General features: G+C 48.3%; 1 protein-coding gene across 4 annotated transcripts in view; it reads left to right on the top strand.

The window, feature by feature from the left end:
- Positions 1-17,657, top strand: part of SHC1 (SHC adaptor protein 1) — a 68,484-nt gene that overhangs the window by 43,890 nt on the left and 6,937 nt on the right. For all 4 annotated transcript variants that reach the window (XM_048510521.1, XM_048510529.1, XM_048510514.1 and 1 more), the window contains 8 exons: positions 114-177; positions 7,068-7,187; positions 8,286-8,339; positions 9,515-9,566; positions 10,261-10,387; positions 11,408-11,579; positions 13,573-13,633; positions 15,682-15,837. In XM_048510521.1, the coding sequence (XP_048366478.1) occupies positions 114-177; positions 7,068-7,187; positions 8,286-8,339; positions 9,515-9,566; positions 10,261-10,387; positions 11,408-11,579; positions 13,573-13,633; positions 15,682-15,837 (806 nt within the window). The remainder of the gene's footprint in view (positions 1-113; positions 178-7,067; positions 7,188-8,285; positions 8,340-9,514; positions 9,567-10,260; positions 10,388-11,407; positions 11,580-13,572; positions 13,634-15,681; positions 15,838-17,657) is intronic.

Raw genomic sequence — 17,657 nt, 5'->3', positions numbered from 1 at the left:
TCGCGGCACATGGACTTGGGGGCAGGTTGGAATGAAGGTGGGTGGAGTTGGCCAGTGCTGAGTGCAGGGTGCTTTCAAACATGCGCGAAGCTGTCTTTCTGATCTCCACACAGGGAGGCCATTGGATTGGTCTGTGAAGCAGTGCCCGGTGCCAAGGGAGCTGTCCGCAGGAGAAAGGTGAGGTGGTTGGAGGCGGGGGCGTTACAGGGGTAGGAGGGGGGCGCATCAGGCGAGAACAACTCTGCACCCTGAACAACGTCTCACAGCAGGTTTAGCTTCCTGTCCTTCAGCGGACTTAAGCATAGAATCATAGAGTTGGAAGAGGCCCATCCAGTCCCACTACCTGCCATGCAGGAAATCATAATCCACACCAGTGGCGTAGTGGCTAAGAGCAGTGACTAAGGGCAGGTGCATTCTAATCTGGAGGAACTGGGTTTGATTCCCCGCTCTGCCGCCTGAGCTGTGGAGGCTTATCTGGGGAAATCAGAATAACCTGTACACTCCCACACACGCCAGCTGGGTGACCTTGGGCTAGTCACAGCTTCTCAGAGCTCTCTCAGCCCCACCTACCACACAGGGTGTTTGTTGTGAGGGGGGAAGGGCAAGGAGATTGTCAGCCCCTTTGAGTCTCCTGCTGGAGAGAAAGGGGGGATATAAATCCAAACTCCTCCTCCTTCCTAACGTTTTCGCCCGCAACTGTGACTGGCATCTTCAGAGGTGTATCATAGAGTTCACTAGATTAGAGACCATCTTGTCTTAACCACTGCACCACACTGGATGTCAAGGTACCAAGGCTGTAAAGGTACCAAGATGGAGCTTGGGCCAATTATAGGAAGTTGGCCTAGGGGTGTGTGTGTGTGTGTGGGGGGGGAACTGTGTTCACTTGCAACAGCCAGAAACAGCAAGAGAGTTGTGGCGCCCCGAAGATGACACAGTTACCAAAGATGACAGAGTAGCAGAGGGCTTGGTGAATGAGAGCCGGTTTCCGTGGAGTGGACTCCACCCTTCCCCCAGGCTTTCAATTAGAATAAACACAGTTGTTTCTTTCAAGGGCCACAAGAAACAGCCTCGAGGTCTCCTCGCGAGGCAGGGCTTTGGGGGGACGCTTGCCTCCCCGCAGGAGGGGTGGCCTCCGGCCCGGCCGCCCTTTCCTCCCGAGGCTGACCCTCGCTGGGAAATGGAAGCCGGGCAGCTGCAATAAAAGACTCTGAGCAGGCCACGCTGATCAATATGTAACCATAACGGTCTGTCTAATGGATGGAGAGGAAGGCTGGGAAGGGGGGGGGGTGAGTTCACTCTGCTCGTCTCTCTTTGCTTCCTTATTTTCTTTCCACTTCCTGCTGCTCATCCTTCTTTCTTTCAGAGTTTATTTCTCACGTTCTCTCTCTCTTTTTCCCCTGCTCAATTTATATATTTTGCAGGGTACTTAAAAAAAACAAAACCCTGCCCTATCCCTGAATACTCTGTCTAGCTGATAACAGGGATTTTAAGACCTCCATTTGAACGAAGCGCGTTTTATTCAGGAAAACTCAGATCTTCCAAGGAAGATACTCTTCCTGCCAGCGTGGTGTAGTGGTTAAGAGCAGGTGCACTCTCATCTGGAGAACCGGGTTTGATTCCCTGCTCTGCCACTTTGGCTGTGGAGGCTTATCTGGGGAACCAGATTAGCTTGTGCACTCCCAACACATGCCAGCTGGGTGACCTTGGGCTAGTCTCAGTTCTTTGGAGCTCTCTCAGTCCCGTCCACCTCACAGGGTGTTTGTTTGTTTGGGGGGGGGGGAGGCAAAGGAGATTGTCAGCCCCTTTGAGTCTCTTTACAGGAGAAATCCAAACTCCTCCTCTTCCTCCTCCTCCTCCTCCTCCTGTTTTTCTCCTCCTCCTCCTTGCTTAGGAGCGGCTTCAAAAAGAAACCCTAATCATTTTTTCCTGACAAAATCAAACCTCTGGAATCCTGTTGCCAAGACTATTTTAGTGACTATCGACACGCTGTCAGTGGATTCACTTTGCCCTTTGTCCTATTCAGAAGCTTATAGAAAATTAAAAGGTCAACTATTGGATAGAGAGTTCTCTACCCTAATCACCGCAGCCAAGAAAACGTGCTCCCCCCTGTATTTTTCTCTCCCATTTGAACGGGGCCACGTGGCACACTACCTGTATTGCTTAATAAACCCTGCTCAAAGGAGAGCCACAATGCTCGCCAGGTTTAATGTTATGCCTTCTACTGCTTATTGCATTGGCAGATTTAATAAGCAAGAAAAGGCTAAAAGATTGTGCCCATGTAACGATGGTTCAGTTGAATCTCTGGCCCACCAATTACTTCACTGTCTCAGATTCAAGGAAATCAGATCCAAGAATGTGTATCTTACCCCTTTACATTTACCCGATCTCCCCGATTTAATTAGATTACACTACTTGTTGGACAATCCTGATCCTTCTCTCTGTATGATAGTGGCAGACTTTCTCCTGGAAATTACTAAACGCCAGTAGATTTCCTTTGATCTAACATTTATTTCCTGTATTGTATATGCTTTTTAATCTGTTTTTTATTATTGTTGTACTGTCGTCTATGCCAATAAAGGCTTGCTCAACTGTGACTCTCTGGATAGCCTGGTCCAGATTAGAGCTTAAATTCCTACAATAACGATTTCCTTTAAGAAACGTATCGAACGCAAGAAACTTCCACATACTGAATCATATAACTGGTCCATCAGAGTCACTGTTGTCTGCTCAAAGGGGCAACGGCTCTCCGGGGGGCTCAGGTAAAGAAGGTCTTCCATGTCACCTGTGACCAGAGCCTTTTCCTTAATGGGAAATGAGAGGCTGGGAATTGAACCCAGGACCTTCTGACGCCAAGCGGGTCTTGTTGCGCTGAGCCGCAATCCCTTCTGTACGTTTCTGCAGTGTGGCGTAGTGGTTAAGAGCGGTAGACCCTAATCAGGAAAACCGGGTTTCATTCCCCACCCCCCCGAATGAGCAGCCTACTCTCATCTGGAGAACCAGGTTTGATTCCCCTCTCCCCCATATGAGTGAGGGACTCTAATCTGAAGAACGAGGTTGGTTTCCCTTCTCCTACACAGGAAGCCTGCTGGGTGACCTTACACAAGAACCCCACTACTGGAACGGTCTAGCTCAGTGGTCTGCAGCCTGCGGCTCTCCAGATGTTGAGGGGCTGATGGGAATTGTAGTCCATGAACATCTGGAGAGCCGCAGGTTGCAGACCCCTGGTCTAGCTCAATATTCTCTACTGGCGTTCAGGTAGAGACCAGACATTTTCGGCACCCACTGTCCGAGATCTTCTGGGCAGATGGTCTGGCCGGGATCGAACCGAGGGTCTCCTGCGAAGCAGGTGGCCTGCCCGCTGAGCCCCAGTCTTCCCCCAGTTTCCTCAGGTGAAGTCTTGAAACAATCCTCTCTGATCCAGAGGGGATCTCGGAGGAGTCAGGGTCAGGAGGGACAGATGTTGTTTTCGGTTTGCTCCGGAGGGTCAGGTCAGAACCGAACAGGTTGAAATTAAATCAAAAGATTTTTCGCTGGCTAGTACCCTGTTTCCCCGAATATAAGACATCCCCGGAAAATAAGACGTAGTAGAGGTTTTGCTGAAGTGCGAAATATAAGGCATCCCCCAAAAGTAAGACGTAGCAAAGTTTTTGTTTGGAAGCATGCCCGACGAACAGAATACAGAAATATAAGACATCCCCTGAAAATAAGACATAGTGCATCTTTGGGAGCAAAAATTAATATAAGACACTGTCTTATATTCGGGGAAACACGGTAGGGAGGACTTCCTTACAGTTAGAGCGGCTTCTCTCTGGAACGGGCTCCCTCAGAAGGTGGAGGGCTCTCCTTCCTTGGAGCTTTTTAAGCAGAGACTAGATGTCCGTCTAACAGCAAGGCGGATTCTGTGAATTTAGGAATATCTTGGAAGAGAGGGCAGAAAGGGGCGGGGCCAGTTTTCAGCTCTCACGGCCCTTTCTTACGTGCCCAGGATAGTGCCGATCGCCACTTTGGGGTCAGGAAGGAGTTTTCTTTTGGGCCACGTAGTAGTAGTAGTAGTAGTAGTAGTAGTAGTAGTAGTAGTAGTAGTAGTAGTAGTAGTAGTAGTGGTGGTGGTGGTGGTGGTGGTGTTTGTTTGTTTATCTGTTTATCACAGTAGTAGTAGTAGTAGTAGTAGTAGTAGTAGTAGTAGTAGTAGTAGTGAGTGAGTAGTGGTAGAAATATGGCATTAATGTGTAGTGGTGGTGGTGGTGGTGGTGGTGTTTGTTTGTTTATCTGTTTATCACAGTAGTAGTAGTAGTAGTAGTAGTAGTAGTAGTAGTAGTAGTAGTGGTGGTGGTGGTGGTGGTGGTGGTGGTGTTTGTTTGTTTATCTGTTTATCACAGTAGTAGTAGTAGTAGTAGTAGTAGTAGTAGTAGTAGTAGTAGTAGTAGTAGTAGTAGTAGTAGTGGTGGTGGTGGTGGTGGTGGTGGTGGTGGTGGTGGTGGTGGTGGTGTTTGTTTGTTTATCTGTTTATCACAGTAGTAGTAGTAGTAGTAGTAGTAGTAGTAGTAGTAGTAGTAGTAGTAGTAGTAGTAGTAAAAGAAGAAGGAGGAGAAAGAGAAGGAGAAGAAGGAGAGGAGGAGGACTTTGGATTTATATCCCCCCTTTCTCTCCTGCAAGGAGACTCAAAGGGGCTGACAATCTCATTTCCCTCCCCCCCCCCCCCACAACAAACACCCTGTGAGGCAGGTGGGGCTGAGAGAGCTCCAAAGCAATGTGACTAGCCCAAGGTCACCCAGCTGGCGTGTGTTGGGAATGCACAAGCTAATCTGGTTCCCCAGATAACCCTCCACGGCTCCAGCGGCCGAGCAGGGAATCAAACCCGGTTCTCCAGATGAGAGTGCACCTGCTCTTAACCACTACCCCACACTGGCTCCTGGGACCCTGGAGGATTTTTGCCTTCCTCTGGGCGTAGTAGAAACCCAGGAGTCACTGGAAGTGGGAGGAGGGCTATGGTCCTCCCTGTGTTATTAGCCAGGGAGTTGAACTAGACTGGATGAACCTAGAAATCCCATTCAGCTCTATGTTGTTATGTGGGCGGATTACTGTAGTCCCCAATGATTTTTTCAAAACAGGAAATCGTCTTATTCTACGAGGAAGCATCTATCTTTTAAATGGTAACGTCGGAACGGGGAGGGGGGGACAGTCAGAACGGCTGCAGGCACTTGGGGTGGTGGTGGGCCCGGCGAACACCTCGCCCCATCTCTCCTGGAAGAGTCAACATCCTACTCAAACGTACCTTTTGCGGCTGCCTGTTGCTGTGCTGATGGAGGCTTGAAGTACCGCAGTTGCCAGACCTCACCTGGATACCATATCAAGAGATAAACTGCCCGTACCTAAGTATGAACAGATATCAAAAGCTGGAAGTGCTCCAGTTGTCAGGAAGTGTTTAACTTACCCGGGTTAGCACTACTATTCGATGTTTACATGTGGCCAGCTTCTCCTGACGCACGATCCACCTGAACAACCGTAGCGCTTCCAGCTTTTGATATCTGTTCATACTCAGGTACGGGCAGTTTATCTCTTGATAGGGTATCCAGGTGAGGTCTGGCAGCTGGGGTACTTGGAGCCTCCATCAGCAGAGCAACGAGCAATCTACTATTTGAATATTCCAACGTTTTTGTTGAAGGACAAGCATTAATAAGAACATAAGAACTAGCCTGCTGGATCAGACCAGAGTCCATCTAGTCCAGCTCTCTGCTACTCGCAGTGGCCCACCAGGTGCCTTTGGGAGCTCACGTGCAGGAGGTGAAAGCAATGGCCTTCTGCTGCTGCTGCTCCCGAGCACCTGGTCTGCTAAGGCATTTGCAACCTTAGATCAAGGAGGATCAAGATTGGTAGCCATAGATCGACTTCTCCTCCATAAATCTGTCGAAGCCCCTTTTAAAGCTATCCAGGTTAGTGGCCATCACCACCTCCTGTGGCAGCCTATTCCAAACACCAATCACACGTTGCGTGAAGAAGTGTTTCCTTTTATTAGTCCTAATTCTCCCCCCCCCCCCCCGCCCAGCATTTTCAATGTATGCCCCCTGGTTCTAGTATTGTGAGTATCATTTCACCCCAGTTGACTTAGTTACTGGAGGCCTGCTGGCTGCTTACTACTCATTTGCAAGGATTTTCACTGAAGGGATATTATTTATATAGAGACTCTTTGTTTTTCGTGTATATTCTGGGATCCCTTTTTTGTCTGTTATATGTTAGTCATGTATTGTATTATTTTCTAGCGTTGATATTTGGGTTATTTGGTGTAGTGCTTTTAATCATTTCTACTAAAGGTTATATTTTTAATGCTGGTTGTTGTTTTTTGAGCCAGGCAGAGTACTGTCCCCAGTCACAGTTCTCTCAGAACTCCCTCAGCCCCACCTACCTCACAAGGTGTCTGTGGTGGGGAGAGGAAGGGAAAAGGAGTTTTTAAGTCCCTTTGAGTTTCCTTCCAGGAGAGGAAGAGAGGGGGTATAAATCCAAACTCTTTTGTGGGACATTTACGGTTGGCGTAGGATGCTGAGCTTAGTGGGCCCACGGAAGGATCTGGAATAAAACACAAGAATGCTGAGGAAAATTCCTTTGCTTGCTCACCCAACCCAATCGCACGCTTACTTCCTTGTTAGCGTGGTGTAGTGGTTAAGAGCAGGTGGATTCTAATCTGGAGAACCGGGTTTGATTCCCCACTCCTCCAACTGAGTGGCAGAGGCTTATCTGGTGAGCCAGATGTGTTTACGCACTCCTACATTCCTGCTGGGTGACCTTGGCCCAGTCCCAGTTCTCTCTGAACTCTTCTCAGCCCCATCTCCCTCGTAAGGTGTCTGTTGTGGGGAGAGGAAGAGAAAGGAGCTTCTAAGCCACCTTGAGTCTCCTTACAGGAGAGAAAGGCGGGGTATAGATCCAAACTCTTCTTCCTCTTCTTCTTTTTACCTCTGCCCAAGAACCTCCTCTCAGCTCTTGGAAGAGAGCCAAGGTGGCTCCTCCTGTTCAGGTCAGCCGCCACTGTTCCGGGCCTCCGCTTAACCGCCCTTCTCTCTCGCTCCTGGCAGCCCTGCGGCCGTTCGCTCAACTCCATCCTCGGCAAGAGCAACCTGAAGTTTGCCGCCATGCCCATCACGCTCACCATCTCCACCAGCAGCCTCAACCTCATGGCGTCCGACTGCAAACAGGTGAGCGGCGGCTTCCTTCGCCGCCCTGGGGGCTTGGGCCGGGTTCGGAGCTTTGCCCTGGCGGAGCCAAGGAGCTTAACTGTTGCTTTGTTTTTGTTCACGATCTGATTGACGTGCCGCCCTTCCTCAGCCGTCGTCGCAGGAAGGCTGACCAAAAAAACCCTGTTTTAAATCCAGGGCTACTAACGTTTCGATGGTGCCATCACATAAATCTAACTAAGAGGAATGGGGAAAGGCAACAAGAACCAAAGGGGGAAATGACCAGGAGGACGGATAGGACGGAAGTGCCTTTGCTGCCGTCAGCCACAGGCCTTAAGACAGGTTTCGTGTGGCCCAAGTCTCATTCAGCGGCGCTTTCCACCAGGCTGAGCTCAGAGCTGACGCCGCGCTGGCCCTGGCGAAGGACAGGTGGCTATCTTCCACCGCTTTGCCACAGCTCGGCGTGTTGCTTCTTCTTACAAAGGTTAAGAGCTCGTGTGTCTAATCTGGAGGAACCGGGTTTGATTCCCCGCTCTGCCGCCTGAGCCGTGGAGGCTGATCTGGGGGATTCAGATTAGCCTGCGCACTCCCACACACGCCAGCTGGGTGACCTTGGGCTAGTCACAGCTTCTCGGAGCTCTCTCAGCCCCACCTACCTCACAGGGTGTTTGTTGTGAGGGGGGGAAGGGCAAGGAGATTGTCAGCCCCTTTGAGTCTCCTGCAGGAGAGAAAGGGGGGATATAAATCCAAACTCCTCCTCCTCCTCCTCCTCCTCCTCCTCCTCCTTCTTCTTTAGTGTGCTAGAGATCCATGGCCCAAATAGGTGTTGCATGAATGTGCTACGTGTGTGTGTGTGTGTGTCTGTCCACAAGTCTGTCTGTCTGTCTATAAATGTGTCTATCTATGAGTGTGTATCTCTCTCTCTCTCTCTCTCTCCCTCATCATGTAGATATAGATACACACACATACACACACATCTCTGACTGTCTGTCTGTCTGTCTATATCTAGTTTAGAAGGGTATCTGGATTTCCTACATCCAATGTGCTTGAATATGTTTAGTTCAGAAAATAAGCCACCATCCGTGCCTCTAAATTTTCTCCCTTCTCTTCTGCTGCTAGATCATTGCTAACCATCACATGCAGTCGATTTCTTTCGCGTCTGGAGGGGATCCGGTGAGTATGGAGGGAAGGGGTCAGTCTTAAGTACAACTGTCTCTTGGGATGGGCTTGTACATGTTCTGGGAGAAGTTCCCCAGAATCTCCACTGCTGGGTTCTTAGAAATCGAGCATCTGTCCCTTTGGGTACCCTTCCAAATCACATAATGATGCCTTTTGAAATCTGAAGAGATGGAATGGGCAGGGGTTGAATAAGATTTCCAGCAATGGCTGACCCATTGGCCCGCCTTGTGATTAGCAGCAAACTTGGAATAAACAGAACGGAGCAGGAGAAGAATTAATACATCCGCATGTAGATAGCATTGCCAGCCTTTGGTGTCTCTCGGGCCCCTTCTGCACACGTAGAATGGTGCACTTTCACAACTGTTTGCAAGTGGATTTTGCTATTCCGCCCAGTAAAACCCAGCTGCAAAGTGCACTGAAAGTGGATTGAAAGTGTATTATTCTGGATTTGCGGAAAGGGCCTTAGCCAAAAATGGGAGGAGGGTAACCAATTGCATGTGTGCTATATCAGTAAGGTTGTGCAACTTGGGCGTATTTTTTAACGATCCATTTTTATTGCGTCAAAGCAGCTGATATGATGAAATTTGCCACAATAAGTAACACATTTTTTACAGTTCTGTTGGAGCAGACAAACATCTGAACCAGAGTCTAGATATGCTGTTGGGTTGTCTGTTTAAATACTGTATATTTCTGCTGCTTTTCTGTCCTGACAGGAGTCGGTTTCTCCTTGTTTCACTCAATGGCTTATTCAGGGGACTTGTAATCTCTGCTTGTTTTCCTCTGACTTTCGTTTCCCAGCAGAGGTTACAGCTGATCTTATCTGTGGACCAGCTATGTGGAGACGTAGTAGTCTTCTTAATTCTATCCTTCCTCCATTCATTCATTCATTCATTCATTCATTCATTCATTCATTCATTCATTCATTCATTCATTGTATTATATTTATATCCCACCATATCCCTGTAGGGCTCAGGGAGGGCTACAGCATAAAAATAAAACAATCAATACAATCATTAGAAATAACAATACAAATATCAATATACAAATATTAAAAACAATAGACTCCAACACTCAATAAATAGATTTCGATGGCTGCAGGCAACACAATCACAAATGTATCTGCAGCGCCTTAGCCTCAATCGGGCACTCACCAGCATTCTCCCTCACAGGACACTGCCGAGTACGTCGCCTACGTCGCCAAAGACCCCGTCAATCACAGAGGTAAGATTTCTTGCCCCCCTCAGAAGGTGCTGCCGGCCAATTTGGCTCCTCCCGTTGCCGTGGGCTTGCTGTGCCTCGTGCAGGCCAAATGTCAAGTCCCGGATCTGTAGACAAATAGAGGACTCTGGATTTCAAATCAGTAGCCTTTATTGGCAGGCGTCGGCATGGCCCCAGAAGAAGCCGGTTCTGAAAAACTGTCTTTGGGCACAACCTTTTATCCCCGAGTTCTCCCCCTCCCCTTTTTCTCACCCCATATTAAAGACAGAGCAAAACAAGAGAGATCTGTTACAGCCCTTGCTTTCTGAAGGCCGCTGTGAAGAGATAAAGTGAGGCGCTTCTAGCTCGCCTCGTGTTGCAAATCAAGGGAAGGTGGGAAACAGAGTAAATTGAAGGCCCATTAACATGACAGAGCACAGAGCTCCCTTTGATGTCCGGAAGGCTCTTTCCTGACACCAAACCACCTTAACCACAGAGTCCAAACTTCCGCGTTTGGCCAATAATGGAGAAAAGGGGATGCAGGCCAACACTACGCCCTTCCCCTGCCTGCCGACCGGTCCATGCAAACAATTAAAAGACTCCAGCAGCCAAGTTCCGTTTTCCCAGCCCCCTTTTATTCTCTGGTGCCCCACAATAACAATGGCACCTGTCCTTTTTCCTGGTCTGAGCCTGTCTTCCTATCTCTCCCCCACTGCAGCCTGCCACATCTTGGAGTGCCCCGAAGGGCTGGCTCAGGACGTCATCAGCACCATCGGGCAGGCGTTCGAATTGCGCTTCAAGCAGTACCTCAAGAACCCGCCCAAGCTTGTTACTCCCCACGACAGGTGAGGCCAAGAGCCTGAAACCGCACATCCTCTTCAGAGCGGGGAGACGCCCTGCCTGTTTTAGGGGGCTTGCCGTAATAATAGAATCATAGGGCTGGAAGAGACCCCCAAGGGCCATCAAGTCCAACCCCCTGCAATGCAGGAACACACAATCAAAGCACTTCTGACAGATGGCCAACCAGCCTCTTTTTAAAAACCTCCCAAGAAGGAGACTTCACCACACTCCACGGCAGTGAATTCCACTGTCAAACAGCTGGAACGGGTCCAGAAGAGGGCGACCAAAATGATCAAAGGTCTGGAATCCATGGCCTACAAGGAGAGATGTAGGGAGCTGGTGGTGTTTTGTTTGGTGAAGGGAAGGTTAAGAGGTGACCTGGTAGCCTTTTTTAGATATTTGAAGGGATAGCATGTTGGTGAGGAGGGAGCAAGCTTGTTTTCTGCTTCTCCGGAGACTAGGACCAGGAGGAATGGGTTCAAGGTGAAGGAAAAGAGATCCCATCTAAACATTAGGAGGAACTTCCTGACTGTCAGGGCTGTTCGACAGTGGAATGTATTGGAGTTTCTTCCTTTGAAAGTTTTTAAAGAGAGGCTGGATGGCCATCTGTCAGGAGTGCTTTGATTGTGTGTTCCTGCATGGCACGTGGATTGGACTTGATGGCCCTTGGGGACTCTTCCAGCTCTATGATTCTGACTCACAACAGTCAGAATACCAGGGGGATTAGGCCAAGGAAGACCATGGCAAACCACTTCTGAATGTCTCTGGCCTTGAAAGCCCTGCCAGATCTCTGCAGTCGGCTGCAATTTGACGGCTACAATCTTACACACAGTCACACTCTCCTAGATCCTGGGCAGATCATGCTTGGCCCTCACTGAGCTCTTTGGTGGGAACACATTTGTCCTGCCATCTTTCTGCAGGTGCCCCAAAAACCTTGGGACCCAAAGCCCCTGATGCTCCGCTCTCTTCCTTCTCTACCCCGAGCACCCTGTTCCCTCTTCACCTGTCTCCCCTCCGCTTCCTAGGATGGCCGGCTTTGACGGCTCCGCTTGGGACGAAGAAGAGGACCTGCCGCCCGATCACCAATACTACAACGATTTCCCCGGGAAGGAGCCACCCCTGGGCGGCGTGGTCGACATGCGCTTACGGGACGGAGCTGCAGCAGCCCAGACACCCAACCACCTGGGAGCCACCCTGGTGAGAAAAAAGAAGTGAAGGCTGCCCACCGCCACCTGCATCGGCACCATCGCCTGGCACACCCCAGGGGGCCGATTGGGAGCCCTAAACGGCATGATGCCCTTGGGTTGCCAAGGCAACCAGAGTGAACCAGATAACTGGAGTTATATTAATAACATTTTGAGTTGTTAATGAGAAAACAAAGACAGAATCGTATTCCAATTTATTATTGGTTGAAACATTACTCATCTTATGAGTATAAGTACAAACTGGTGTAATTACTCTGGTTTTTGTCTGGTTTATACTCATAAGAACATAAGGAAGAGCCTGCTGGATCAGACCAGAGTCCATCTAGTCCAGCTCTCTGCTACTCGCAGTGGCCCACCAGGTGCCTTTGGGAGCTCACATGCAGGATGTGAAAGCAATGGCCTTCTGTGGCTGTTGCTCCCGAGCACCTGGACTGTTAAGGCATTTGCAACCTCAGATCAAGGGAGGCTCAAGATTGGTAGCCATAGATCAACTTCTCCTCCATAAATCTGTCCAAGCCCCTTTTAAAGCTATCCAGGTGAGTGGCCATCACCACCTCCTGTGGCAGCATATTCCAAACACCAATCACACGTTGTGTGAAGAAGTGTTTCTTTTTATTAGTTCTAATTCTTCCCCCCAGCATTTTCAGTTGTATGCCCCCTATTTCTAGTATTGTGAGAAAGAGAGAAAAATTTGGCACAAGAGTGATAGTCCTAAGACAGTGATGGCGAACCTTTTCAAGACCGAGTGCCCAAATTGCAACCCAAAACCCATTTATTTATCGCAAAGTGCTGGCAATTTAACCTGAATACTGAGGTTTAAGTTTAGAAAAAATGGTTGGCTCCGAGGCGTGCGTTACTTGGGAGTAAGCTTGGTGGTAGTCGGTGGTTTTGCTTTGAAGCAACCGTGCAACTCTTCCAACGGGTGAATCAAGACCCTAGGAGGGTTTACTCAGAAGCAAGTCCCATTGCCAGCAACCAAGCTTACTCCCAGGTAAAGGATCACGCTTTAGTTCTTCGCATGAAAATCAGTGGGGTTTAACAGTGCTTAACAGGGTTAACTACACTGCTTCCCCAAAAGTAGGTCTTAGGTTTAATGCTAATGATCGAGTCCAGTAGCCCAGGCCAGCCTAGATGTGTGTGTGTGGGGGTGTGTGTGTGACTCTGTTTGTACGTGCCCACAGAGAGGGCTCTGAGTGCCACCTCTGGCACCCGTGCCATCGGTTCGCCACCACTGTCCTAAGATATTCCAGTCAGCTATGTTCATAGTTTCACAGCCTTGGTTTCATAGAGGCAAGCCGAATAATTCTATCATGTCAACAACAATAGTCCATATCAAAGAAATGGCAGGAAAATACAAACTGCAACATGTGCTAACAAACCAAAGAATAAGCTGTATCATGCAAAGAATTATAGATAAGGCTATTAGTCAGGTGACATGCTTCATCCAATAAGATCATTTCTACTAATTAACACAGCCGCCAAAATGTTATCGAAACTACTCGCAGGTGCCCCCCCCCCCCCCCAATTATCAAACTAGGATAGGAATGCACTTCTAATTATGTGTTAACAATTGGTTCTGGTGGGTTCTCCGGGCTGTGTGGCCGTGGTCTGGTGGATTTTGTTCCTAAACAAAAGAGGTGTATCACACCTTCAGAGGTGTATCACAGAGAAAAGTCTGTGAAGATGCCAGCCACAGATGCAGGCGAAACGTTAGGAACAAAATCCACCAGACCACGGCCACACAGCCCGGAAAACCCACCAGAACCAGTTAAGTCTGAAAGCGTTCGACAGTACATCTGTTAACATGTTTGTGACCTTGGAGAATTGAGCGCCCCCATTTTCAAGCTGCACTTACTGAAATGAAACAGACAAGAATTTCACTTTGCTAAAATCCTTCCCAAAATGGCTAGTTAGGCTACGTTCCAAAACAAATTTCTCTAAAAATATGTTTTCTTTACACACTGTGCCTTTCTGTCTTCCTGCAGCCAGTGGGCCAGGTGGCCAGTGGGGATTATGACACCAGGAAGCCGCCCCCCGCTGCTCAAGGTACGCATTATGGTTTCTTTAATGCTCTGGGAAGCAGCCACTCGAAGAACAGAGCTTGTGTGAGCTTGCTTATTTGCTGCTGCTCAATCCAGGGGACTTCCCCCCACCATCTTCGTAGGGCAAGAAGGGGATGAGAGGGAGCGGGTGGCAAAGAGACAAAATGACCCTGGGGCCCCAGTGCTGTGTGTTTGTCCCGGGAAGAGGTGCCTGCCTGCTTTATGTCGAAGTAAAAATCACGAAACTGTGCCCTACGGCAATATATAAAGACTATTGCACCTCTGTTTTAACCGGCGTGATATGGCGGTTGGGAGTAGGTGGACTCTAATCTGGAGAATCGGGTTGGATTCCCCTCTCCTCTAGATGAGTGGCAGACTCTTTATCTGGGGAACTGGACTTGCTTCCCCATTCCTACATTCCTTGCTGGGTGACCTTAGGCTAGTCACAGTTCTCTCTGAACTCTCTCAGTCAAGGCGTCTGTTGTGGGGAGAGGAAAGGAAAGGCGTTTGTAAGCTGCGTTGAGTCTCCTTACAGAGACGAAAGATGGGGTATAAATCCAAATTCTCCTCCTTCTGCTAAGTTTCAAATATTTAGTTATACATTCATAATTAACACTTGAAATATACATCCGTGTTGTCATAATATACCAACCTGCCCAGAGCCTTTCAGGAGTAGGACGGCATATAAATCCCAACAAATAAAATAAATAAATAAGCCAATTGCTGACTTATTAAAAAAAAGATTCATTGTAATCATTACCACGGCGTATTCTCGCAAAATTGGATGAACTTCAACAATATCCACTTGGGCGTATTTTAACATGGCGCTACAAATAAAATGCAGTGTTTTTAAAGACACCTGTATCCTGGATATTAAACTCAAATCCTAGGCTCTTCTAACTTTATGGCTCTTAAATGCTTTAGCAACCATTTCCTCGGAATCTTTTCTCCTGCATCATTCAGAATAGTGCAGCAAAGTCTTGGCGGTGTTCAGTGGTGGGATCCAAAAATTTTAGTAACAGGTTCCCATGGTGGTGGGATTCAAACTGTGGTGTAACGCCAATGGGGCTGGGCGGGGCACAACAGGGGCATGGCCGGGCACTCCGGGGGCGGGGCATTCCTGGGCGGGGCTGTGGCAAGGACGCAGGCGCTGCGCCAGTCCTTGGGCGGGAAACGAATGCATGCAGGCGCAGGCTGCCACGCACGCCGGTGCACCTCCTGCTAGACTGCTTCCAGTTCTGCGCGCTACTGCTGAGAGGAGGGGAGTTACTAAGGCCAAAATCACGTGGCAAAATCACCAATTAGTATCCCCCTCTCGGCACACACAAATAATTAGTAACCTACTCTCGGGAATCTGTGAGAACCTGCTGGATCCCACCTCTGGCGGTGTTTTGGAAAATAGGGTTCCAGCTCTTGGGATTGACGAGGAAACCGGTCACTGTATTGGTGAAGGCTTTTATGGCCCAACCAACTGTTGTGGGTCTCCACAGACAAGATCAACTGACAGTGGTGGGTTTTCTGTTCCATGGAGAGAAACGCATCTTACCGCGACGTGCCTCTGAAGATGCCAGCTATAGATGTGGGCGAATCATTAGGAGCAAAAACTACCAAACCATGGCTGTCCAGCCCAGAAAACTCACAACAGTCCAGCTGATCGCTGTTTGCATTCCTGTTCGGAAGGGGTGCGTGGGTTTGCTAGTTCTGACGTGGTGCTGAATGATGACTTGCAAAACCAGGAAGTGACTCACGATCTCGAGGAGAAGCCGGAGGGATGAGAACGGAGCAGAGCCCGTCCCAGGCCTATTCATGCAGTGCCAGTCAGTGATTTTCAGAAAACGCCTGAACCGTACCTGTTAGGTCTCGAACCTTTGAGCAGTTGCCCGGCATTTTAATCCATTTGAGTGCTTCCCGCAGAGAGACATCCTGTGTCTGGGTGGTGTTCGCTAACCGTTGTCTTGGTTCTAGTGTCTCTTGCTTATATTCTAGCTTTTCTGAATAAAACCCCTCTGTCTGTTTTCATCTTCCTCTCTTCCCCCTCCCTCCCCTTTTCAGGAAAGGAGAGATATCCCACCACCACTGGCCCATCTGGGCGGACGGAACTGTTCGATGACCCCTCCTACGTCAACGTGCAGAATCTGGAAAAGGCACGGCAGGCTGGTCTGAGTGCCACAGCCAATGGCAGCGTACAGAGAGATCTCTTTGACATGAGTGAGTGGGGATGTGTGTGTCGTGGAATGGGGGAGGGGCGAAGTGCTGGCCTCCCACGACTCTTAATGGGGGTTGTTGTTCTTTGCGCTTTGGGTTTTCCACTTCTTCAGGAGGGCATTGCTGCGGCCCCAAGAATTTAATTTTGGCTTGCATGAAAGTCAGCGATGGGGAGGAAGGGCCAGCGTGGTGTCGTGGTTAAGAGCAGCTGGATTCTAATCTGGAGAACCGGGTTTGATTCCCCACTCCTCCACCTGAGTGGCGGAGGCTTCTCTGGAGAACCAGTTGGGTTTCCTGCTGGGTGACCTTGGGGTAGTCCCAGCTCTCTCAGACCTCTCTCAGCCCCACCTACCTCACAGGGTGTCTGTTGTGGGGAGAGAAAGGGATGTGTTTCCTGCTGGGTGACCTTGGGGTAGTCCAGTGATGGCGAACCTTTTCGAGACCGAGTGCCCAAACTACAACTCAAAACCCACTTATTTATCGCAAAGTGCCAATACGACAATTTAACCTGAATACTGAGGTTATAGTTTAGAAAAAAAATTAAAATCTTGGAATGCAAAGGAACAGTTGGGCTAAGGTCTTTCTTCTCAACTCTGTATGTTTATAGCATTTTTGCTGTGAAGCATGCTATCTCTGCAGTTACAAATGCACAGTTTTGAGAACTGCAAAACCAAGCATCTGTGATAATATCTTCTAGAAGGCCCTGAGCCCTTCGGGGGAGGGCAGGTTACAAATGTATGTAGACAGACAGACAGACAGACAGACTGCTCAAAACAAATTTACAGAAACCTCTGGAAGACCATGACATTGTGGATGGATTAATGGACTTTCATTTACCAAAACTTAAATATTGCATGAATATACATCCTCATGCTATATAATTAAAAACTAATTATTATTTCATGATGAATAATTTTTGGACTATAATGTATCTTAAATAGAAAACTATCTTTTAAATAGATTTTCCTTAAAAACCCAATTTAAATAAAAAAATGATTTAAACTTTAAAATCCTATTTAAATGTTAAAATCTGATTTAATTTTTTAATCTAATTTGGAGTATCCTATGATTGGAGTATCCTATGCCTTGTAGCTTCTTTCACAGGATATTGCATAAAATGCAGTTGGTGCAAAGCATGTCATAAGAACGCAAACATAAGAAACAGAAGAGTAATTTTTTTAATTGTGCTAATGGACAGAAATTGCAATTCTTTCTCAGCTGAAAGGGTGAAGCATAATGACCACTACTTTATTGCAAATCACCAACCAACATGTAATGCCAACACCACCTGCCATGCCTGTTGGAAAAGCTAATAATGGGGCCAGCCATTTGCTTGGAAGCACAGTAACAGGTTCTGAATAACACTCCCAAATTTGTGAGATCATTAAGGCAGCTTGCAAAATGTAGAACACAATATTTATTACCCACTATTTTAGCAAGTTTAGCTGTTCCTGTTTTCACATGAGTCTTAAGTTTGTCAGTCATTTTGCTAATCTTCCTTTCTAGTCTGCCATATCTGGCAAATTCATCCATCATACTAATTGTTGCAACTTCTTGCTTCATGTTCTGAATTTCAGACCTCACCTGTCTGTTTCCTGCTCTACGTCCTTCTGTAGTAACTTTGATATTATGGAGGAGCAAGAAAGCAAGGGGATTTTGAGTATTGTAATGTTACAATTACCTTGTATTGTTGAAGGCTTTCACGGCCGGATTCAACGCCACATGAAAGCCTTGCCCTGCCTGAGATGGGAGGGGGGCCAAAGAATTGAGCCGATCTCGAGCCGGCCCCGCAGGAGCCAGGGAGAAGCCGGGCGCGGTGGGAT

Source organism: Sphaerodactylus townsendi, linkage group LG01 (assembly GCF_021028975.2).
Source record: "Sphaerodactylus townsendi isolate TG3544 linkage group LG01, MPM_Stown_v2.3, whole genome shotgun sequence".
NCBI lineage: Eukaryota > Metazoa > Chordata > Lepidosauria > Squamata > Sphaerodactylidae > Sphaerodactylus > Sphaerodactylus townsendi.
This window is presented reverse-complemented; position numbering and strand designations above follow the sequence as displayed.